Raw genomic sequence first — 25,037 nt, forward strand, 5'->3', positions numbered from 1 at the left:
TATATTTCGTTTATGATCGGTTCATAGGCTACTTCCAATATCTTTTACATTTAATTACACTGAAGACTACGGTTGTGGAACATATTTTTATAGAGTGAAGTCTATTTTACTTCCTTTTCATCATCGGTCTGCAGTATTGCTAAATTGCTAAGTATTGCTAAGAGTATTGGGACGCAGTCCAACACGTTCTGAGGGTAGTTGCATCCGCCTGTCTGTTAATAAGATATTCCTGTTAATAATAAAGCAACTAAATTTATAAAGCTTCTCCTTCGTTTCAATCATTGCATCGTAAATTCCATGGGTTATTAAAACAGGGTCTTATCCTGTTCCAACAGTGCCTATTAAAACAGGGTCTTATCCTGTTCAAACAGTGCCTATTAAATCAGGGTCTTATCCTGTTCCAACAGTGCCTAATAAAACAGGGTGTTATCCTGTTCTAACAGTGCCTATTAAAACAGGGTCTTATCCTGTTCCAACAGTGCCTATTAAAACAGGGTCTTATCATGTTCCAACAGTGCCTATTAAAACAGGGTCTTATCCTGTTCCAACAGTGCCTATTAAAACAGGATAAATCACTAGAATTCAAATGCTTTTTTGACAACACCCCTTTTGATTTGAACGAAACCTTCCATACATATTTGCCCAGTGTAAAAGTGCTCAGAAAGTGACTTATTAAATAAATATTTTTATTCCCAACAAATTTGACGACCTGGTTGTCGATAAACCAAAATACAAATGTATTTGTTGCTGGTATGTACTGCCCCCCTGCTGCCATGACGGATGCTATTGGTGCAATATTTTGAATGTTTATGTTCTGTCCTCGGACTGGGTCATTTTAGGGGATTAGAATCTGGATTGGCCATCCACAGCCTCAGATCCATTTAAGATATGTATTGATTTTACTCTGACTCAATTGATCTCAAAACCCACACTGCTAAATATGAAAAAAAACTGAACTCTTCTTTGATTAATTTAATTCTTACTAATAACCCCAAATAATATGTGTCGTGGAGTATTTGCATAACGTTCTCAGTGATCATTGTCCCATAGTTTGTATTGGGAATACGAAACAGCAATATACTAATTCTTGTTAAATTTAAAAGAGACATTTTTTAAAGTTTTTACAAAACATGTTCTAGTTTGATTTAGTCACTGTCTCCTGTATTCCTGACCCTGAGTTGGCTCCAGAAAATGTCTCCTCCATATTAATTCCTCTGGCAGATAAACACGCCATTTTCAAAATATTCAGAGTCAAGGATAGAGTTGAAGTCGGAAGTTTACATACACTTAGGTTGGAGTCATTAAAACTAGTTTTTAAATCACTCCACACATTTCTTGTTAACAAACTATAGTGTTGGCAATTCGGTTTAGACATATACTTTGTGCATGACAAGTCATTTCTCCAAAAATAGTTTACAGACAGATTATTTCACTTATAACTCACTGGGTCAGAGGTTTACATACACTAAGTTGACTGTGCCTTTAAGTGTGCACAGCTGGGAAAATTCCAGAAAATGATGTCATGGCTTTAGAATATTCTGATAGGCTAATTGACAATATTCTAGCCATTTGGAGGTGTACTTGTGGACGTATTTCAAGGCCTACCTTCAAACGCAGTGCCTCTTTGCTTAACATCATGGGAAAAATGGGAGAAATCAGCCAAGACCTCAGAAAAGAATAATAGACCTCCACAAGTTTGGTTAATCCTTGGGAGCAATTTCCAAACGCCTGAAGGTACCACGTTCATCTGTACAAATAATAGTACGCAAGTATAAACACCATGGGATCACGCAGCCATCATACCGCTCAGGTAGGAGACGCGTTCTGTCTCCTACAGATGAATGTACTTTAGAGCGAAAAGTGCAAATCAATCCCAGAACAACAGCAAAGGACCTTGTGAAGATGCTGGAAGAAACAGGTACAAAAGTATCTCAATCTACAGTAAAACGATTCCTATATCGACATAACCTGAAAGGCTGCTCAGCAAGGAAGAAGCTACTGCTCCAAAACAGTCATAAAAAAGCCATAATACGGTTTGCAACTGCAAATGGGGACAAAGATTGTACTTATTGGAGAAATGTCCATTGGTCTGATTAAAGAAACATTTAACTGTTTGGCCATAATGACCATTGTTATGTTTGGAGGAAAAGGGAGAGGCTTGCAAGCTGAAGAACAACATCCCAACCGTGAAGCACGGGGGTGGCAGCATCATGTTGTGGGGTGCAATTCTGCAGGAGGTTCTGGTGCACTTCACAAAATAGATGGCATCATGAGGCCGGAAAATTAAGACATCAGTCAGGAAGTTAAAGCTTGGTCGCAAATGGGTCTTCCAAATGGACAATGACCCCAAGCATACTTCCGAAGTTGGGGCGAAATGGCTTAAGGACAACAAAGTCAAGGTATTGGAGTGGCCATCACAAAGCCCTGACCTCAATCCTATAGAAAATTTGTGGGCAGAACTGAAAAGGCGTGTGCAAGCAAGGAGGCCTACAAACCTGACTCAGTTACACCTGCTCTGTCAGGAGGAATGGGCCAAAATTCAACCAACTTATTGTGGGAAACTTGTGGAAGGCTACCCGAAACTTTTGACCCAAGGTAAACAATTTAAAGGCAATGTTACCAAATACTAATTGAGTGTATGTAAACTTCTGACCCACTGGGAATGTGATGAAAGAAATAAAAGCTGAAATAAATCATTCTCTCTACTTTTATCCTGACATTTCACGTTCTTAAAAATAAAGTGATCCTAACTGACCGAAAACAGGATTTTTATCATAGGTACACTTCCAACTGTGAGAGTCGGAATCTAAAACAAAATCCAGAAAATCACATTGTATGATTTTTAAGTAATTAATTTGCATTTTATTGCATGACATAAGTATTTGATACATCAGAAAAGCAGAACTTAATATTTGGTACAGAAACCTGTTTGCAATTACAGAGATCATACGTTTCCTGTAGTTCTTGACCAGGTTTGCACACACTGCAGCAGGGATTTTGGCCCACTCAATCAACCAATCAAATGTATTTATATAGCCCTTCGTACATCAGCTGATATCTCAAAGTGCTGTACAGAAACCCAGCCTAAAACCCCAAACAGCAAGCAATGCAGGTGTAGAAGCACGGTGGCTATGAAGGAGGAGGTAGGCGAATAATTACAATTTTGCAGATTAACACTGGAGTGATAAATGATCAGATGGTCATGTACAGGTAGAGATATTGGTGTGCAAAAGAGCAGAAAAGTAAATAATGTGGAAGGACCACTAGAGGGCAGGCTGGGCTCATGGATAGTAGCCCAACAAAGCAAGGAAAAACTCCCTAGAAAGGCCAAAACCTAGGAAGAAACCTAGAGAGGAACCAGGCTATGTGGGGTGGGGTGGCCAGTCCTCTTCTGGCTGTGCCGGGTGGAGATTATAACAGAACATGGCCAAGATGTTCAAATGTTCATAAATGACCAGTATGGTCCAATAATAATAACGCAGAACAGTTGAAGCTGGAGCAGCAGCACGGCCAGGTGGACAGCAAGGAGTTATCATGTCAGGTAGTCCTGGGGCATGGTCCTAGGGCTCAGGTCCTCCGAGAGAGAGAAAGGGAGAAAGTGAGAATTAGAGAGAGCACACTTAAATTCACACAGGACACCGAATAGGACAGGAGAAGTACTCCAGATATAACAAACTGACCCTAGTCCCCCAATACATAAACTACTGCAGCATAAATACTGGAGGCTGAGACAGGAGGGGTCAGGAGGTCAGGGGTCAGCACTCGTCCATACAGACCTTCTCCAGATCCTTCAGGTTTCGGGGCTGTCACTGGGCGAAACGGAAGTTAATCTCCCTCCAAAGATGATCTATTGGGTTCAGGTCTGGAGACTGGCTAGGCCACTTAGTTGCCCTGGCTGTGTGTTTCGTCCGTGGTCATGCTGGAAGACCCAGCCACGACCTATCTTCAATGCTCTTACTGAGGGAAGGAGGTTGTTGGCCAAGATCTCACGATACATGGCCCCATCCATCCTCCCCACAATACGGTGCAGTTGTCCTGTCCCCTTTGCAGAAAAGCATCCCCAAAGATTTATGTTTCCACCTCCATGCTTCATGGTTGGGATGGTGTTCTTGGGGTTGTACTCATCCTTCTTCTTCCCCCAAACACGGCGAGTGGAGTGTAGACCAAAAAGCTCTATTTTTGTCTCATCAGAGCACATGACCTTCTTCCATTCCTCCTCTGGATCATGCAGATGGTCATATGCAAACTTCAGACGGGCCTGGACATGCGCTTGCTTGAGCAGGTGGACCTTGCGTGCGCTGCAGGATTTTAATACATGACGGTCCTGCCGTGTAGTTCTGGGCTGATCCCTCACCTTCCTCATGATCATTGATGCACCACGAGGTGAGATCTTGCATGGAGCCCCAGACCGAGGGTGATTGACCGTCATCTTGAACTTCTTCCATTTTCTAACAATTGCGCCAACAGTTTTTGCCTTCATTTACATTACATTTAAGTCATTTAGCAGACGCTCTTATCCAGAGCGACATACAAATTGGTGCATTCACCTTATGACATCCAGTGGAACAGCCACTTTACAATAGCCTTCTTACCAAGCTGCTTGCCTATTGTCCTGTAGCCCATCCCATCCTTGTGCAGGTCTACAATTTTATCCCTGATGTCCTTACACAGCTCTCTGGTCTTGGCCTTTGTGGAGAGGTTGAAGTCTTGCTTGATTGAGTGTGTGGACAGGTGTCTTTTATACAGGTAAAGAGTTCAAACAGGTGCAGTTAATACAGGTAATGAGTGGAGAACAGGAGGGTTCCTTAACTTCTTCGAGATAGGGGGCGCTCTTTTGATTTTTGGATAAAAAACGTTCCCATTTTAAACAAGATATTTTGTCACGAAAAGATGCTCGACTATGCATGTAATCGACTATGTAATGTAACTTTGGAAAGAAAAAACTCTGACGTTTCCAAAACTGCAAAGATATTATCTGTGAGTGCCCCAGAACTAATGCTACAGGCGAAACCAAGATGAAGTTTCATACAGGAAATGCCCCAGATTCTGAAGGCGCTGTGTTCCAATGTCTCCTTATATGGCTGTGAATGCGCCAGGAATGAGCCTGCCCTTTCTGTCGTTTCGCCAAGGTGTCTGCAGCATTGTGACGTATTTGTAGTGTTATATAAATATATGTAAACATTCATATACATAGTTCATATATTATACAGCGCCAAGCCAAACCGCCTGACTATGTACCCCTGCTAAAACAGGAACTAGCTCACACAGCCAGCAATAAAACTACCCCCCCTAACACCATCTCCTCAGCTTTGCTGTCTTACGACTCCAGGAAACAAAGACATTCCATCGCATGAACACATACACCCAGCCATAGTAAACTGCCCTCTACCTCACGAATCCCTGACAAAAACATCTCCTAGAATAAACAACTCTTCTCCCCTGCTAATGGTCGGGTGCCCAGAACAGAAGACTGCTGTGCACCAATGGGGGCTTCTACTCTGGCTAGAGCGGGTCCGCCTCCAACCCTATGGGACCATTCAGAAGACGTCACAAGGCTATACCTACTTTATTCTATGTATAAAAATGAATGTAACCTCTGTATAAGTTCTCTTTTTCACCTGACCCCTCATCGGGTTATATGAACTAGATCCGTGCACGATGTAGAACAAGATATCTTTGACCAATAAACGGCCTTTTTGATACACCTGATTCCACTCTGTCCAGCGTCGTTGATCTGCATTCCCTCTCCAGTATGAAACACTAACAGTAGGCATATCATTGGAAGATTGAACATAAGAGAGCGATTTGTCAGCACAAATAATATTTTTGTAAAACTGAACATTTGCTATCTAACTGAGAGTCTCTCATTGAAAACATCTGAAGTTCTTCAAGGTAAATTATTTTATTTGAATGATTTTCTGGTTTTGTGAAAATGTTGCATGCTGAATGCCATGCATAATCCTATGCTAGGCTATCAATACTGTTACACAAATGCTTGTTTTGCTATGGTTGAGAAGCATATTTTGAAAATCTGAGATGACAGTGTTGTTAACAAAAGGCTAAGCTTGAGAGCTAGCATATTGATTTAATTTCATTTGCGATTTTCATGAATAGTTAACATTGCGTTATGGTAATGGGCTTGAGGCTGTAGTCACGATCCCGGATCCGGGATGGCTCGACGCAAGAAGTTAAAGAAAAATAACAGGTCTGTGAGAGATGGAATTCTTACTGGTTGGTAGGTGATCAAATACTTATGTCATGCAATAAAATGCAAATTAATTACCAAAAATCATACAATGTGATTTTCTGGATTTTTGTTCTCTCAGGGTTGAAGTGTACCTATGATAAAAATGACAGACCTCTACATGCTTTGTTGTGCAAAATAGGCAGTGTATCAAATACTTGCTCTCCCCAATGTATGTATGTATGTATATATATATTGCTCAAAAAATAAAGGGAACACTTAAACAACACAATGTAACTAAGTCAATCACACTTCTGTGAAATCAAACTGTCCACTTAGGAAGCAACACTGATTGACAATAAATTTCACATGCTGTTGTGCAAATGGAATAGATAACAGGTGGAAATTATAGGCAATTAGCAAGACACCCCAATAAAGGAGTGGTTCTGCAGGTGGTGACCACAGACAACTTCTCAGTTCCTATGCTTCCTGGCTGATGTTTTGGTCACTTTTGAATGCTGGCGGTGCTTTCACTCTAGTGGTAGCATGAGACGGAGTCTACAACCCACACAAGTGGCTCAGGTAGTGCAGCTCATCCAGGATGGCATATCAATGTGAGCTGTGGCAAGAAGGTTTGCTGTGTCTGTCAGCATAGTGTCCAGAGCATGGAGGCGCTACCAGGGAGACAGGCCAGTACATCAGGAGACGTGGTGGAGGCCGTAGGAGGGCAACAACCCAGCAGCAGGACCGCTACCTCCGCCTTTGTGCAAGAAGGAGCAGGAGGAGCACTGCCAGAGCCCTGCACAATGACCTCCAGCAGGCCACAAATGTGCATGTGTCTGCTCAAACGGTCAGAAACAGACTCCATGGGGGTGGTATGAGCGCCCGCGTTCAGAGGTCGGGGTTGTGCTTACAGCCCAACACCGTGCAGGACGTTTGGCATTTGCCAGAACACCAAGATTGGCAAATTCGCCACTGGCGCCCTGTGCTCTTCACAGATGAAAGCAGGTTCACACTGAGCACATGTGACAGGACGTGACAGAGTCTGGAGACGCGTGGAGAACGTTCTGCTGCCTGCAAGCATCCTCCAGCATGACCGGGAGCCGCACAGCCCTCCATGTGCTCGCCAGAGGTAGCCTGACTGCCATTAAGTACCGAGATGAGATCCTCAGACCCCTTGTGAGACCATATGCTGGTGCAGTTTGGCCCTGGGTTCCTCCTAATGCAAGACAATGCTAGACCTCATGTGGCTGGAGTGTGTCAGCAGTTCCTGCAAGAGGAAGGCATTGATGCTATGGACTGGCCCGCCCGTTCCCCCAGACCTGAATCCATTTGAGCACATCTGGGACATCATGTCTCGCGCCATCCACCAACGCCACGTTGCACCACAGACTGTCCAGGAGTTGGCGGATGCTTTAGTCCAGGTCTGGGAGGAGATCCCTCAGGAGACCATCCGCCACCTCATCAGGAGCAAGCCCAGGCGTTGTAGGGAGGTCATACAGGCACGTGGAGGCCACACACACTACTGAGCCTCATCTTGACTTGTTTTAAGGACATTACATCAAAGTTGGATCAGCCTGTAGTGTGGTTTTCCACTTTAATTTTGAGTGTGACTCCAAATCCAGACCTCCATGGGTTGATAAATTTGATTTCCATTGATAATTGTTGTGTGATTTTGTTGTCAGCACATTCAACTATGTAAAGAAAAAAGTATTTAATAACAATATTTCATTCATTCCGATCTAGGATGTGTTATTTTAGTGTTCCCTTTATTTTTTTTGAGCAGTATATATATGTGACTAGCAAGCGTACTTCTTAGTTCTAGGTAGCAAATATGGTTAACACTAACTAGCTAGAACTAGCTACTTTCTCTCCGTGAGCGGTACCAGTTATGAAAGGACACTTGAAACAAAGACTGCATTTACACAGGCAGCCCAATTCTGATCTTTTTCCACTATTTGGTCTTTTGACCAATCAGATCAGCTATTTTGCCAACAATTTGGCAAAAGATCAGAATTGGGCGGCCTGTGTAAACGCAGCAAAAAGTATTGCTAGAAGTAAAGTTGTTTACTAACTGTTCTCAAGCTGGCTGGTGGCTAATTTAATCTTCTCCTTGTCCATTGATAAATTACATTGAACAAATGTGCAATAGATGTTCAATTGCTGTCTGCGCTCAGTGGGAAGCAATCACTATGTAGAACATTCAACTAGAAGATTTCATCAAAACTGTTATAAGCTTAAAGTGGAATTGACAGCATTTAGCAACATGAAATATTTGTAACACCTTTTTAAATATTCTGACAAGCGAGTACTTAGATATGGTCATTTTTACATTATCATAAATGTATACAATGTTTGAGAATGACGTATAGTAAGGCATTTGTGAAAATAATATAGCAATAGTCGGAAAGCGGCCGTGCGTTTGGACAATGAATAGACAGACACTGCATTAAATAAAACCGAATAAAAACGTCTGTCCTGTCCAGGATCCGGATTCTACACAGACTGGTGCTCCATAGCCAATCAGAGCTACAGTAGGCCTATATGCAAATAAGCCAGTTGCCGCAAGGCCCGTGTTTCCAACTTAGCGACTTTGTCGCTATATTTAGCGAGTATTCATAACCCTCTAGCGACAAATCTAGTGACTTTTTATGGTGTTATTGAGACTGACACGAATGCGGGTGCTGTCCCAAAGCACTCACAGGCAGTCCAGTCCTCGCGCTGCAGTCAGAGCAGGAGATGCTCACCCCTCTGCATCAGACTGCAAATGAATCGCGCGTGCGGGAAGCCCCAGCTGGCTGATCCCGCCCTGGTTTACATTTAAAAAACAATTAACCTGAATTAGGGCCAGACTAGTTACCATCATTTTCTCACATTGCCATTGACATTTTATTCTATTGTCTCTTTTTGTCCAATTGTATACAAAAAATTGTAAAATTATGGTTAAAAATGTTCATGTTTTACTGTGACTTGTTGTAGGCTCGCTCTAAGTGGACCATAAGGTTCAAACCAAACCAAATTAAAATTTAAAAAAATAAATAAGTAACTCTGCCAGAGTGTCTTTTGTCTTTTGGGTCTTTTTTTGGTCACTTGCCGGTCACAAGCCGGGATAAAGGAGAGGGTTGGAATTGTGACGTAAAAAAAAAAAAAGGAATAGACAGAAGAAAGTTCATTTGTAGTTCTAAACATATTTAAGGTTGTTTTTTTACTCACTTTTTATCTCTCCCACAGCGTCCCATCACAATTACATGCACATGGCCAATTATGCAAATTATGTGATGACGTAATTTAGCGACTTTTAGGACAGCCAATAGCTACTTTCCTTACTGAGAGTTGGCAACACTGCAGGGCCTGCAATCATTCTTTGAACTTAACTATGTGTTTACAGGCAGAGCAACAACTTACGACTTTTTAGATCATTTGAACACCAAAAGCCACTGAATGGATTTCTGCAAAATTTAAATAGCACAGAGTCCTCTTACATTAAGGAACTAAACAATAATTTTGATCAAACAGCCATGAAACTGTATTTTTCGCTCTCCCTCAAGTACCTATGCACATCAACAACTAATGCTAGCCATAGTGAGATGAGCTAAAAAAAATCTAATGAGGGAACATTAGATAAACGCTCTCAAACTTTTTCAGCTAGTTGTCCGTCAAAATTGCCCTGATAAAAGTTGGGGAATAGTAGCCTGCTTGTCCTTCTGCAGTTTACCTGTCAATCCAAGCATGTCCCTACCCACGTTTTGACAACGGAATGGGAACTGGCCTGCCCACCCTTTTGATCGATGCCAAATACATTTGACAACTAAGAGATATGCTAACTGTGGATAACAGTCGTTGAAGTTCATCTCTAGCGAAAAACAACATGAGGGGGGATTCGGTCACTCGCCCACTCCTCCAATGAAATCACGGACCAGACATTGCCTATTTGTTTTTTGTTTTCTTCGTGCATCTGCAACCCAAACTGAAATATGGCCTTTTATAATGTCCACTTATGTACATAGGATGCTGTCGCAATTTAGCATATTAAAATCAGAGATAAATAATATTATTCTAGCCGTGGTACTATGATTGCAGAATGTACTTTTAATATGCTGCAACCAATATCAAAAAGTATTAACTCAAATGACAACTTAGCTTTGGATTGTTGTAACATTTAAACTTAAGACATGTTATTCCTTTTTTTGCACTGCAGCACTCAAAATACTGTATATTGTAGTTGAGTAGCCAGGTTACTGCTCAAATGTTGCTGTAATAGGCATACATGTAACTCTTTCGTGTTGTGTTTTGTTGAAGGTTTAGTTTTTTAGTTAATCATTGTCAAGCTTTAAAAACCCGAAGCCAGACTGCAACATTTGAGAAGCCTAGCCTGGACTGTGGCATGTCTGTCACTTCTGCCCACACTGCGCACTGTAAACCCGACACACCAAAGTGAGCACATCTGGCTATAATTTCAGAAAGTAAATGACAGCTCGACTCATTTACTAAGCAGTGTGTTCTATTCGGCCCTTGGGCCTTGTGTTTTTGCCACATGTCGTTGACTATTAGCCACATTATGACTGAATTGGGATCATTGCCCTTGTATTGACATTCCCAACCTTAGTGAGTCGTCCATTTTTGTTATAAAATATTGAGTAATTGAAACTGAAACGGTGCATCCCAAATGGAGGCAGCAAACAATGTACCTGACCAGCTGTCATTTACAACCTGATAGCAATATATTTTGGACTACCAAAAAATGTATTGGTGATTATTATGAACTATTCATATATTCTGCCAAAACGTGTACTGAACTGCATTTTCTGATAGCAATATGTTTTTACCTGAATTATATTAATTATTCAAACAATATATTCTGCAAACACCTGACCAGCTGTCATTTACAACCTGATAGCAATATGTTTGGACTAACAAAAATGTATTGGTGAATTATATTAATTATGCATTATGCATTCATATATTTTTGGTCATTTACAACCTGATAGCAATATATTTTGGACTACCAAAAAATGTATTGGTGAATTATATTAATTATTCATTGAACTGAATTCATATATTCTGCAAACAATTCTGTCATTTACAAACAATATGTTTGGACTAACTTAAGTATCATTGAACTGAATTCATATATTCTGCAAACAATGCCTTAGAGGTCATGTATTTTTAGTAAAATATAACCTATTTTTAAAAGGTCTTGTAAAGTTGGTTATGAAGCATGACTGGGAATTTGATATTTTTGACTGATATGATTGTCCGTTTGTTTCATATTTGCAAAGTAGTTAAAAGGCTATCAGTTCCACTGTAACACTGCCATAAATATGAATTACTTCCTAATTTGTTGGATATTATGTAGCACTTTATTCAAGTACATGTAGTTATGTACAGACAGGACATTCTGCACTTTAAGGCTGATCTAGCAGAAGGCAGCAGAGACCTTGCATTGGTAAAGAGTTTTATGCTCTGTAAAGACTGATGGCAACATAATCCAAATGCATTATTAAAACGATAAGACATGCTTCTTCTGTATTGCTCTTTGTGATTTGATAATAAGTGTGTAGATAGTCTCGAGGACAAATGTTCCTTTCAGAATGGACAATGAAGTGGTATTCATTTCGATGGGGATATTCACAGTTCTAAAAATAATGACACATACTTCAAAAACATAAGAAATCCCTTAAAAACCCAAGACATAACATGTACTGAAACATTTGGCTAAAGGAGAGGTAGTGGATAATTAAATGTACAAATGTGAACAGAGCAGAAGCAACTTTGGATTGAAACTATGGAACTGAACTCTATATGGGGTTGGTTTCCTAGACACCAATTTAAGCATAGTTCTGGACTAAAGCACCTTTTCCAGAATTTCCATTATACATTGAACATGCTTTTAAGTCTCGGACTAGGCTTAATCTGTGTCTAGAAAACTGTCCCTATAAGTCTGGATACGAGTGAAGTAAAGCCTTACATGCTGACCACACCGCTTGCGTTTATATCCCAGGACAAATTAGCTAGCAATAGCAAGCTAGCTAACTAAATTGACATAAATGTTTAATTACATTTAACATTTAAGTCATTTAGCAGACGCTCTTATCCAGAGCGACTTACAAATTGGTGCATTCACCTTGCTTTTCGACCCATCCCCAAATGAATATAGTTGGTTCAGAGTTCGTTTTGATATTTCAACCTGCATGCCCTGATTGCGTCTGGTGTGGGTGGACAAAATCAACATGCCCACGATGGCGCACGCACGGTCTGGTCAGCATGTTAGAGAGCCTCCACTTTAATGATGTTGAGCTGGGTTTCTTGTGGGGAGACTGTGATGTCTGAGTCCAGGTCAACAGAGGCCTGGGTGGGGGCCATGCAGTCTTGGAGAGCTCCCTCTGTGCTGGTGCTGGGACTGTCTGTACCTCTATAGGACTGTGTGTGTGACTGCGTGTATGTGGTGGCGTAAGACTGTGTGCATGAGGGCATGTGTGTTTGAGTGTGTGGCTGCTGTGTGTAGGCTGACGAGTAAGGCTGTGTGTGCGCCAGCGTGTATGTAGGGGTGTGTGTGAGCAGGAGGCTATCGGTGGTACTACTGCTGCTGCCCGTCTGGAAGCCGTTGATGCCATGGGGGCTCTGTCCGGACAGTTTGAAGGTCTCTATGGTCTCCAGACTGGAGCTGTCCATCCCGTTGTAGCTGGGCTGGGCCTGGCTGCACTGAGCATACCCTCCTTGGCTGAAGGGGAATGTGTCCTGGCAGTAGGAGGCAGAGCCTGAGGCAGGTAAGACCGGGGTGGGGAGTTTTGGGATGCTGTCGCTGCTGGTGGAGGCTGGTACAGGGTGCCTCCAGTCTGGAGGCCAGGGTCTGCAGGGTGCTGAGAATCTGCTTCTGGACCTGGGTCTGCTGGACCTGCTCCCTCTCCAGCCGGTACTGCTGCTCCACCAGCATGCGCACCGCCAGGCTCAGGCTGTGGATCTCAGAGCCCAGGGTCTGGACCTGCTCCTGGAGACCCCCCACCTCCACCACCCCCTCCCCCCCCGCATCTCCCTCCAGCCTCCTGGTGAGCTGCCTGCTGGGGGCTGGGGTTCCTGTCTCTCCTGAGAAGGCCCTGGTTCATGCCCTGGCTCCCAGGGCTTTGGAGGCGGATGACAGGGCTACTACCCTGGGAGGTGGGTGGTGGTGGGGGGTTGGGGAGCCGGATGCCCACACGGGGAGGAGTAGGGTGTGGGGGAGCGGACAGCTTGGCCACCGACTCTCTGCTGGAACATCTGTCTGGGAACACTGCCTCCTTGCTGGCCATCCAAATTCCTCTGCAGAGTACAAGTCCATTGTAACATGGGTCAGTTGTAACAGGCTAAATATATAAAATTAAAACCTACTTAGAAAGATGTTCCATGTGCCAATGATTGGTTAGTCTTTACATAACTATGAAGTTTAATTTAAAAACAAATGTATCCATCAATCTTTGGTTTCATTGACAGATTTGTTTTGAGGCCATGTTTTAAAATATATTTTTGCTGCCTCTCTATTTTCATTATTGACCTTTGGAACAATATCTATGTATCGACACATATTTTATCAGTAAGATCAGGCCTTTTGATTGGTATAGTTGATGACAATAATCATATTTTTTCACAAGGCTCCCGTGACTGGGGTTAGTTGTTGTAACTCATTGTTACAACTTACCCCTTTACCTAAAATTATATAGCTTTTAAACACATTCACATATTTATATCAAATGTCACTTCTTTACAACAACTTTGGCAATGCAACTATGATAAAACCTTTGAAAAAAAATGAAAAAAACAATATATATTTTATTTGAACGCTAATGCTAAATTTAGTTTTATATATAGTCAGCTATTCAGTTTCTGGTTTCACTAAGACTAGGGTTGAGTTATTGTAGGTTTTGGGAAGCTCCATATATCATCTCTCTTCTGTGGTGCCCAGTGTGATTAATTTCTCTTGTGGTCTGGTGTTCTCAGCAGAGGGGAAGAGCGAGATTTTTTTGTTGTATTTACTTGTGACTATGGCATCTTACGTAGACACGTTCATTCGCTTTCCATCAGAGGAACTGTTAGAGTTATGTCCTAAGGAACAGCTGTTGAAGATTGCTTAACACTACAAGGTTGAAATTGGTGATAAATGTCAAATTCTTAGGTTGATATTGAAGGCCACTCTGGAGTGGTATTCTTGAAGTTATCACTGGGGCAGCTTCTGCCGAGGACTCGCCATCTCCCCATTTCATTACGATGGCGGCACCATCTGTTAGCCCTAGTATTCTTTTTGAACAGCAGAAAGAACTGCTTCTGTTACAGCTAAAGTATGAAAAGGAGTTGCAATTTAAACAGGATTTGGAGCGTGCAAAAATAAAGCTGCAACAAGAGCGGCTTGAGTTGGTTAGGGAAGGAAAGATCTCAGGAGAGAGTTTGCTCTGGGAAGTTGACCCAGATTTACCTAGGGGTTGTTCCTCTTTTGGTCGTGCCCCGGACACATTTGATATTGTTGGAAACTTAGTTATTTTCATTGTTTGAACGTGTTGCTGATGCTAGGAGTTGGCCTGATTCTAACCGTCCTTGTTGGTCCCCGGTTTTATGGGGGGGTGACGACCACCCTCCCACTCTGTCTGCCAAATTCTTTGCTCTTGTTTTCCTTAATAGGATGTCGGTGGGAGCCCGGGAGGGTCGTCAGCGAAATGGGACACACCTGGGCTCGGGTGTGTCCCGGGATAAATACGCCTCTTCCCCATTCATTGAGACTCTCTCCATGCAGACAGTTAGACTTTGGTTGTGGCGGTTTTGTTTGCTTTGGCACCTTTCAACACACCTCATCACATTTATGCACGCAACCACTCACACTACCGACTACACACACCATTGTTAATTGTATTTAGTTAAATTAATAAATATATTTTGTTATTCCTTATCTCCATGTTGTCTCCCTTTTTGTTAGGAACTTCGAGCCGGTTTGTGACATTGAATCGGCACTATTTATAATAATTGTGTATATTATGGTGAGTTTCCTTCGCCTTGTACTCACCACTTGAGTAAGCCTCTGAGTGACTGGGTCATAGGACTGTGGTTGATCTGCTGCCACAGGTCTCTGAACATCAGAACCAGAAGCATTAGACTGTTCTCTTCTCAGCAGAGCTGCTACTTGCTGGTAGGACTGATAAGAAGAGTCTCTTATCTGGGGAAAAATAAAGATCCAATCAAAGCCTAGACATTACATGACCACAGTAATAACACCTCTCATGTGATCATTTGTTTCAACCCAGGGTTCAGAAAGTGGAAACATTTTGAAACGGAGTGTACCGTGTGGGTTACTACCTGAACATGTACAACAAAAAATGCCATTTCTTTTACTGAAACATTTGAAAAGGATTGTAAAATTAGAGCCTGGTTACCAGTCTGTTTCTGCTACACTTCTACTCCTTGCCAATCATTGACATGCAAAATAAGAAGTGTACAAGGAGTGGAATGTTAGAAAAACAGGTTCTGGATGTTTATGTAAATGACACTGTTCTGAAAGATTTACACAAGCATGTAGACTCCACCATACTACAGCCCTTTATCGTCTTCGCTTACGAGATCATCCCCAGGCTTTCAAACAGAGCGTGAGAAGCCTGAGCGGTATACTACAAAGCAGGATTAATGACTTAGTCAGCAACTTGAAATAACGTTGTATTTTTTTAGACGGATAAGCTTGAAATGGGCATGATCTAATTGACAAACAAAAACATCTACATTTAGATTTCTTAATGAACCAGAAAGTCAGTTCTGGTTTATCAAAGCTAGCTGGCTAACTCATTGATCACACTTTGGAGTATTAGGGCTTCCGAAGCTATCCCCGGGCTAATTGTGCAGAGCGCATAAATGCCGAGGCTCGTTGATGAACTCAATGTGCTGTACTCAGTACAGGAACATAGGCCTAATAATATCCATTTGTACACTGCAAAATGACCTGAAGTAATCCCAAACCGATATTGTATTTGACAATATCAGAATAATGACATACCTCCATTACATTGAGACACTATCACATCTCTATTTATTGGTCTGAATATTTGGGAGCAAATTTTCTTAAATTTTTCTGAAATGTATATATTTTTTAATATAGAAAAACTGTAGGCCAAATACAATTGCTTGCGGCCTCAATTTGGCCCACCAATCACCTGTTACCAACCCTTTCTGTATATATCTACTCAAACTTGATGTCTCTGCACCCTTTTTGTCTTAGTGATCACACAACTATGAGATGTGCCTACCTTTGCTCTATGAGACAAAGCCTTATCCAGAAGCCTTTTGCGTGCTGCCAGTATGGGGTTAGTAGCTGGCGAGGGCGTGGCTCTCTTACGCATGTAGGCGCCTGTCACAGTCACAGCCGCTGCCCCTGCGGTTGGAAGACCCCTCTGTTGAGAGTTCTGAGCCAATGATGTGACACTGACAATCTGGATGTCCTTATCCTCATCCTCCTTCTTGTTCCCTTCCTCCGGTTTCTCTGTCCTGTTGCTCTGTCCTCTGCTGGCGCCTTCGCTTCCTGTCCCAGACGGCCCCTGACCCCTGACCTCAGGAGGATTGGAGCCAGGACACTGCTTGGCGAACTCTGACGCTGCAACATAGCCTGCGTGGCGTGACGCCTCCCTCAGTAGATTCCGTATTTGCTGGTCGTTCCAGCCCTCCCGGCTTCCACCATCTCCCCTCCCTGCTCCAACCCCAGGTGTGATCTGTGGGTCTGTGGCTGCAGCACTTTCACCACCCCTCTGAACCTTCTTCCTCTGGAACTCCTTGAGGTACAGGTAAATGGCCTGGGCAGACACCCGGATGTTCTCCAGCTCCAGCACCGCCTTGATCTTCCGGAAGCTCAGACCCGCCTGCCGCAGCTCCACCACCTTGCGCTTGGCAGCATCGTCCAGACGGCCCATGGTTGGTCACTCACTCCAGGCTGCTCCACTGGAAGAGCCCTTCTCCAATCGGGTCTTAGAAGTAGTCTAACTGTTGAGAGACAGAGAATTCACTTCTAACTGTAGTAAATAGGGCATTTGGAATTAGACTTTCAAACATAAATACATTAAGCTAGTGTAGTTAAATTGATCAGAAATCACACAGATGGCACCAATTCTATCACATAATCTTATTCACATGAAACCTCACATTGATAGCTAGACTGACATTAAAAGCAATTTAACTTGTGAAGGACAGGACTCAGGCAAAATTGACTGATTATTTTTGGCAAAATACATAAATTATTAGCTAGATTTAGTAAGCTAAATAAACATAATACATAAGCCAATAGAACATGGCTGGCAGTGTATCCTAACCTCTGCCACAGACTTCCACCTGAACTAAGCTTGGATGCCGTAGCGTAGTCTATCTTCATTACTCCACCGGTACCAACAGTTTAGCCTCAACGTTGGGACAGTGTACTGTCCATTGTCTAGCAAGTAAATATTTTAGCTAGATAGCATCAAACCTGTCCCACAATGTGAACACATAGCCTAACGGTCCTACCTTAACGTTGAAAAAAGGAAATGATTTGATCTAAATAGATAACTAACGTGAGCTAGTTCTAGCTAAGAATATTTGATCGCGGTGCCAACTCACCTCAATACGATTCTGCACGTTTTCAGCTCATTTGAAAATGACCCATATTGTTTCCTTTAGTGTGCAAGCTAAATCGCTAGGGGAAAACATACATTTTTAACAAGTAACTATTAACTAACCTTACTGGTAGAACCAGTGGCCGAGGGTTGATAGCTAGCTAAAGATTTTCGTATGAATGTTGACCAAAGAGAAACAGTGTAAAACGTCATTTATGCGACCACGTCATCATTACGCGTCAGATTTAGCACAGCGGAACGAGTGGTTGAGCCTGCATCCGACTCGAACGAAATGTACGTATTATGGGTTTATATAACTATTTCTATTCCATGTTATGATCTTCTCAATGTTGACAATTTTGGCATTACATTAGATACATTTTAATGCTTGAGCTACATAAACAGAGCAGGGCACAACGTTGCTAATTAGCTATCGTTTCTGGCCTCGCTTGTTCTATGAATGGAGGAAGGCAATGGCGGTAGCATAAACGCAACATATAAACAGTTAGAGTTTGAAGATGAGGAACTTAATAATAATGCTGTTCTTAATTTACATATTTGTTTCACTTACTTAGGGCACCGTCACCCACAAAGCGTAAGGAGGAGGAAAAGTCAAAGGACAGGGGAAAAGAGAAGACTGCCACAAAGGAAGGGGGGGACAAGGAGAGAGGCAGGGAGAAGGGCCACAAACGACGCAGTGCATCCACTGGGAGCAGCAGCAGGTGAGATGCCCCCAATTGCTCTTTCAGACTCTGTACAGTCTTTAACTACCTCAACAACATCCGCAAACAGTGATTTAGGACACACTAGCTAGGTCTTTTCACGCTAAGCCAAGCTGGAATGCCCTATGTTCCAAAGTGGGCCAAGAGGTTAATTGGACATTAATTTCAGATGGTACTTCCCTGTTTTACTCAGTTTCCTTCGATTGTGTGCCTAATGAACACAACCCTTGTTGCTGGCCTGTTTGTGTATGTATATCTTACTACCCAGCTCCAGCAGCAGCTCTGGCTCCAGCTCTGGTTCCTCCAGCGGCTCTAGTTCCTCTGGCACCAGCCGCTCTGGGTCTTCCCGGTCCAGCTCCTCCAGCTCATCTAGTTCCTCTGGGTCACCCGACCCCGGCCGCCGCCGCCACGACAACCGTCGCCGCTCCCGCTCCGCGTAAGTACCAGCTGATACATTGTGATTGTGGTCCTAAACAGTGTCTATTCATTGGGAAATTCCCTGGGTTCACATAGTATTTGAAATGGTCCAAATGTTTTATCTTCATCTAGGACAATGGAACCAGTGGCACACACTGAACGTAGTTGAAATATGTCAAATACTATTTGAACCCTAGGTCTGGTTGAGCATGCCGTTTTATCATGATCAAAATGGTTCAGTTGTGGGAAAAACTACAAGTTTGTCCCGCTTTAAATAGTGTCTCTTCACTTTGTAAACTCTCATGGTTTTGTAATGACTGTCCATTGTGCTACAGGTCCAAAACACAGAAGAAGGGAGATGACAAGGAGCGAAGGAGAAGGAGCCCGAGCCCCAAGCCCACCAAAGTTCACTTAGGAAGACTGACCAGAAATGTGACCAAGGTGAGGGACTACACGACACGGCTGTTGACATGGGGCGGGGGCGGCAGGGTAGCCTAGTGGTTAGAGCGTTGGACTAGTAACTGAAAGGTTGCAAGTTCAAGTCCCCGAGCTGACCTGTCGTTCTACCCTGAACAGGCAGTTAACCCACTGTTCCTAGGCCGTCATTGAAAATAAGAATTTGTTCTTAACCTTGATGACAGTTTTGCATACGCTTGGCGTTCTCTCAACCAGCTTCACCTGGAATGCTTTTCCAACAGTCTTGAAGGAGTTCCCACATATGCTGAGCACTTGTTGGCTGCTTTTCCTTCACTCTGCGGCCGGGCTCATCCTAAACCATTTCAACTTTTTTGAGGTCGTGTGATTGTGGAGGCCAGGTCATCTGATGCAGCACTCCACTCTCCTTGGTAAAATAGCCCTTACACAACCTGGAGGTGTGTTGGGTCATTATCCTGTTGAAAAATGAATGATACTATCACTTAGTCCAAACCAGATGGCATGGCATATCGCTGCAGAATGCTGTGGTAGGTAGCCATGCTGGTTAAGTGTGCCTTGAATTATAAATAAATCACTGACAGTGTCACCAGCAAAGCACCATCACACCACCTCCTCCATGCTTCACGGTGGGAAATACACATGCAGAGATCATCAGTTCACCCACACCGCATCTCACAAAGACAAGGCGGTTGGAACCAAAATTCTCAAATTTGGACTCCAGACCAAAAGACAAATTTCCATCGGTTTAATGTCCATTGTTTGTGTTTCTTGGCCCAAGCAAGTATCTTCTTATTGGTGTCCTTTAGTAGTGGTTTCTTTGCAGCAATTTCGACCATGAATGCCTGATTCACACAGTCTCCTCTGAACAGTTGATGTCGAGATGTCTGTTACTTGAACTCTGAAGCAGTTATTTGGGCTGCAACCTGAAGTGCAGTTAACTCTAATGAACTTATCCTCTGCAGCAGAGGTAACTCTGGGTCTTCCTTTCCTGTGGCGGTTCTCATGAGAGCCAGTTTCATCACAGTGCATGATGGTTTTTACGACTGCGCTTGAAGAAACGTTCAAAGTTCTTGAAATGTTCTGTATTGACTGACCCTCATGTCTTAACATAATGATGGACTGTTGTTTCTCTTTGCTTTTATGAGCTGTTCTTGACATAATATGGACTTGGTCTTTTACCAAATATATATCTTCTGTATATCCCCTACCTTGTCACAACACAGCTGATTGGCTCAAACACATTAAGAAGGAAAGAAATTCTGCAAATTAACTTTTAACAAGGCACACCTGTTATTTGAAGTGCATTCCAGTTGACTACTTCATGAAGCTGGTTGAGAGAATGCCATGGGTGTGCAAAGCTGTCATCGAGGGTGGCTATTTGAAGAATCTCAAATATATATTTATTTTTGTACTTTTTTTGATTACTTTTTTTTTGGTTACTACATGATTCCATATGTTATTTCATAGTTTTGATGTCTTCACTTTTATTCTTAAATGACAAATAGGAAAAATAAATAAGAAGCCATGAATGAGTAGGTGTTCGAAAACTTTATATATTGATATTTTGGGATATGTAAAATATATTTCACAGCGGTTTAGATGGTACACTGATTCTCTACATTATAGCCTACATTGCTTGTTTTGTCACAAACTGAAATTAGTTGATCATTTTAGTATTTTAGCAACTATGTATAGCAGAGTGATTTCTACATATTGAGCCTTAAAGTAAAAGTGTACTTATTCTCTTTGAATGAGTTGTATGTCGAGACCATGCCATCAGAGATACATGTTGGAAGTCCATTTTTATCTTCTGTTCAACAGGACCACATCCAGGAGATCTTTGCCACCTACGGCAAGATCAAGATGATTGACATGCCAGTGGAGAGGCTCCACCCAAACCTGTCCCGGGGCTACGCCTATGTGGAGTTCGAGACTCCAGAGGAGGCCCAGAAGGCCCTGAAACACATGGATGGTGGTACGAGGGCATCTTGGGCATGTTCATTAGGCCACAGCGTAGTAGAATGTTTTGCAAATGAAAATGAGCAATTCTTATTGGACATGTTCAGATGGTTCCTCTTGGTTTCCGGTCGTTTTGTGCCTACTGAACACAATCTTGTAGACTGTAACAATAACAGACCTGGTACATAGTTTTTTTGAGCTACAAGTAATACATTCCGATTGTAGCCAATTAAACCTGGCTGTTGCACAAACAGCACATGACTGGAGATTAGCTGTGAGAGGCTTTTTAATTTTCTCCCAGTCGATGCATGACTCACGAAGGGTAAACGCTGAAAGTTGTTTGTGCTTAGTCTGTGATGCCATCTTCCGGTGGAGCAGCTAAAAACCTACAATGACGGCGTTGTTTCATGCGAACGCTACGTCCCCAATGTATCATCTCAGTGCAGAGCCTAACCCCTTGTACTGCTGGCTAACCCCTTGTACTGCTGGCTAACCCTTGTACTGCTGGCTAACCCTTGTACTGCTGGCTAACCCCTTGTACTGCTGGCTAACCCCTTGTACTGCTGGCTAACCCCTTGTACTGCTGGCTAACCCCTTGTACTGCTGGCTAACCCCTTGTACTGCTGGCTAACCCCATGTACTGCTTTGTGTCAGTCTGAAATCTCAATGTCCTGGAGTTTATATACATTTTAACAGATGTTTCTAGTATGACTGAGGTTTGTGCATCTTTCTGTTGTTCCCAGGTCAGATTGATGGTCAGGAGATCACCACCTCTGCCGTGTTGGCTCCAAGGATACGCCCTCCCCTCGTAGACAGTCACCCCCACGCAGAATGCCCCCACCTCCCCCATGTGGCGCCGCACCCCACCTCGCATGAGGAGAAGGTCAGTGTTGGCCCTGGTCTGATGGCCCGAGCCCTGGTGGGTCTGATGGCCCTGGTGGGTCTGATGGCCCGAGCCCTGGTGGGTCTGATGGCCCTGGTGGGTCTGATGGCCCTGGTGGGTCTGATGGCCCTGGTGGGTCTGATGGCCCGAGCCCTGGTGGGTCTGATGGCCCGGGTGGGGCTGAGGGCCCTGGTGGGTCTGATGGCCCGAGCCCTGGTGGGTCTGATGGCCCTGGTGGGTCTGATGGCCCGAGCCCTGGTGGGTCTAATGGCCCGAGCCCTGGTGGGTCTAATGGCCCGAGCCCTGGTGGGTCTAATGGCCCGAGCCCTGGTGGGTCTGATGGCCCGAGCCTTGGTGGCCCTGTTGGGTCTGGTGTTATAGTACAATACTGCTAACAAATACTTGGTTCAATCACCAATTTCAACAGTAATTTGAATCCCCAATCTGACCTACTGTCCTGAGAACATTACTGTAGTGTTTAATTCTCTACTCCTAGTGCCTCTCTAGCTCCTTGTGGTGTAATATGTTGACCTGTTGATAGTTTCTTCAAATGACGCAAAATGACGCAATATATAGGTACTTTACCCGCTACACTCGCATTAACATCTGCTAACCATGTGTATGTGACAAATAAAATTTGATTTGAAGTGATGCTTTGTTTACCTGCAGGTCTCGGTCACCAAGGAGACGGTCCCCGGTGCGCCGACGCTCCAGGTCCCCGGGGCGCAGACGTCATCGTTCCCGCTCCAGTTCCAACTCCTCACGGTAGAGGAACAACGCTATCCCCCTGCCCGCCCACCCCAACAACCCAGGGTGAATGTATTTTCCATGATTTCTTGCATCCTTTCTCTACCTTAAAATGCATTGGAGGACAAAATCGGAATGTTCCTTCTCATCCAATGTGCTTTGAGGTGGCGAGAAGAGAGGATGAAAGGAATCAAGGAAATACAATTGAGCTTGTACCTAAAAATAATTTTTCTGAAGTGAACAGTCTAGTTGTTTTGTTTGTCTCATTACGCTTTTCCAGTTTTCATTTTAAGGTTCCCAAACAGTCGTTCAGATTACTTGTTGATCGTCATGTCCTTTGTTATCTAATCAGAGCTCAGGCTTTGTTTTAGTACTAATGATTTGCTCAAGATGTGTAGCCTGTCTTTTTACCACGGTGTACTGATTTTGTACATGCTTTGAAAATAAAAAGGAAGAAACTTCAACCTCAAAATGTTTGTCAATTTCTGTGGCTTCTTTAAATCTATATGCCAGCCTAAGTTTATTGACTAGCTGGAGACACATTTCTATATTTCGCCATATAAGAAAAACATGCACACATTTAAAAACAGCACTACTTGTCCTTTTATGAATAAAAAAGTCTAGCACAAGTAGCTGTGTTTCTTTGAACACTTTACACATTTTTGGATGACACTAGTGTAGGAGCAGTGTCATTTCATACAAGCGCACTTGTTTCTACAGTTCCTCCTCCTCCGATCCTAGAGAGGACATGAGGAAGGGAGAATATCTCATTGAGATTTTCCGAATCGTTAGTGTAGTAAAGTTTAAACTTCTCCAGCAGAGGGCACTATCTTCACATACGGGTGGCAGGTAGCCTAGTGGTTAGAGCAGTTGGACGAGTAACAGGTTTCAAGATCGAATCCCTGAGCTGACATGGTAGAAATCTGTCGTTCTCCCCTGAACAAGGCAGTTCCTAGGCCGTCATTGAAAATCATTTGTTCTTAACTGACTTGCCTAGTTAAATAAAATGTAAATAAATATACAAGTGGTTTATTTTATGCCAGCTGGGTATTCAGTCGAGCGCAGAACGGTTTGTACCATTCAACAGTCTTACTGGTATGTTTGCTCTTGTTCAGTGGGTGTGACCGGATGTGACCTGTTCGATATGGGTGTGACCATTGGAATCTCAAAACGTATGCAGCATGTCATACTAAATCGCCCTCTGGGCTATATAATCACATCGTTCTTCAACTGATCGTTCAGAACCGTCCGTTATTGTTATTCGGGGAAAAGCCCTCTTATGCTCTGCAACAACATAAAACAGGTTATTTTGAAAACATGTATTTATTCTGACATGAACACATCTAAATGTATGGTGCACATGGCACAGTACATTTCAGGCTATTGATACATTGATATGATAAAGATGGACCTCTAGGCCAGACTTACATCACAAACACAGCCTTTTATCACTCATCTCTGTGATTTTTATTATTTTACCACTGTTTTACTGCTAGTGTTTAACTGTAGGACGTGAGGCTTGTTGCTCTGAGGTTTAGTTTCTGCAAGAGACTAGAGAACATGAGGGTGTTGCCAATCATTATCGCTGTGTTCAATGGCGATTTTAGCAGATAAATCTTAGTTGGGCAAACTCAACTTTTTTTTTTTAGATGCATATCACTACAAGGTGACAAACGTTTATCCCCAAACTGTTAGGGCCTACATTAAGCTGTCCCAAACTGTTAGGGCCTACATTAAGCTGTCCCAAACTGTTAGGGCCTACATTAAGCTGTCCCAAACTGTTAGAGCCTACATTAAGCTGTCCCAAACTGTTAGGGCCTACATTAAGCTGTCCCAAACTGTTAGAGCCTACATTAAGCTGTCCCAAACTGTTAGGGCCTACATTAAGCTGTCCCAAACTGTTAAGGCCTACATTAAGCTGTCCCAAATTGTTAGGGCCTAGATTAAGCTGTCCCAAACTGTTAGGGCCTACATAAAGCTGTTCCAACAGCAGAGCTTTCTTTTTCAGCACCATGGAGTGAATCCTTACCACCACTACACCTGGCCATCAGCGAAACCTTTCACCCTCAGAACTTAGCCTACTGTTCTGACTTGGTGGTGCACAG

At 43.0% G+C, this 25,037-nt stretch overlaps 2 protein-coding genes across 5 annotated transcripts; one reads left to right on the forward strand and one right to left on the reverse strand.

The window, feature by feature from the left end:
- Positions 1–13,212: 13,212 nt before the first annotated feature.
- On the reverse strand, positions 13,213–17,968 carry LOC118373743 (uncharacterized). Of its 4 annotated transcripts, none has more exons than XM_052519589.1 (5): positions 17,893–17,968; positions 16,438–17,164; positions 15,577–15,597; positions 15,210–15,359; positions 13,213–13,480 (listed from the first exon to the last, which is right to left on the reverse strand). In XM_052519589.1, the coding sequence occupies exons 2-5, from the start codon at positions 17,092–17,094 to the stop codon at positions 13,328–13,330; spliced, it is 981 nt and encodes a 326-aa protein (XP_052375549.1). In that variant the 5' UTR covers positions 17,095–17,164; positions 17,893–17,968; the 3' UTR covers positions 13,213–13,327. The 4 variants fall into 4 exon arrangements, with proteins under 4 accessions (XP_052375549.1, XP_052375548.1, XP_052375547.1 ...); XM_052519588.1 differs by having other exon boundaries at positions 16,438–17,160; positions 17,774–17,922; XM_052519587.1 differs by having other exon boundaries at positions 17,774–17,922.
- Positions 17,918–23,396, forward strand: LOC118373746 (RNA-binding protein with serine-rich domain 1-like). Its single transcript, XM_052519591.1, is given in 9 exon segments — positions 17,918–18,063; positions 18,345–18,491; positions 18,760–18,927; positions 19,244–19,349; positions 21,165–21,318; positions 22,046–22,102; positions 22,105–22,149; positions 22,152–22,185; positions 22,855–23,396. Coding segments are annotated over 9 exon segments (813 nt in total). The 5' UTR covers positions 17,918–18,061; the 3' UTR covers positions 22,955–23,396.
- The last annotated feature ends 1,641 nt before the right edge of the window (positions 23,397–25,037 follow it).

This window comes from Oncorhynchus keta, chromosome 5 (assembly GCF_023373465.1).
Source record: "Oncorhynchus keta strain PuntledgeMale-10-30-2019 chromosome 5, Oket_V2, whole genome shotgun sequence".
Taxonomy (NCBI): domain Eukaryota; kingdom Metazoa; phylum Chordata; class Actinopteri; order Salmoniformes; family Salmonidae; genus Oncorhynchus; species Oncorhynchus keta.

Coding starts and splice junctions, on each gene's coding strand:
- LOC118373743 (XM_052519589.1), bottom strand. CDS start 17,094: ATGGGCCGTCTGGACGATGCTGCCAAGCGCAAGGTGGTGGAGCTGCGG. Junction 15,598..16,437: donor CTTTGTCTCATAGAGCAAAG/GTAGGCACATCT, acceptor GGCAAGGAGTAG/AAGTGTAGCAGAAACAGACT. Junction 15,360..15,576: donor AGTGTAGCAGAAACAGACTG/GTAACCAGGCTC, acceptor ATTTTTCCCCAG/ATAAGAGACTCTTCTTATCA.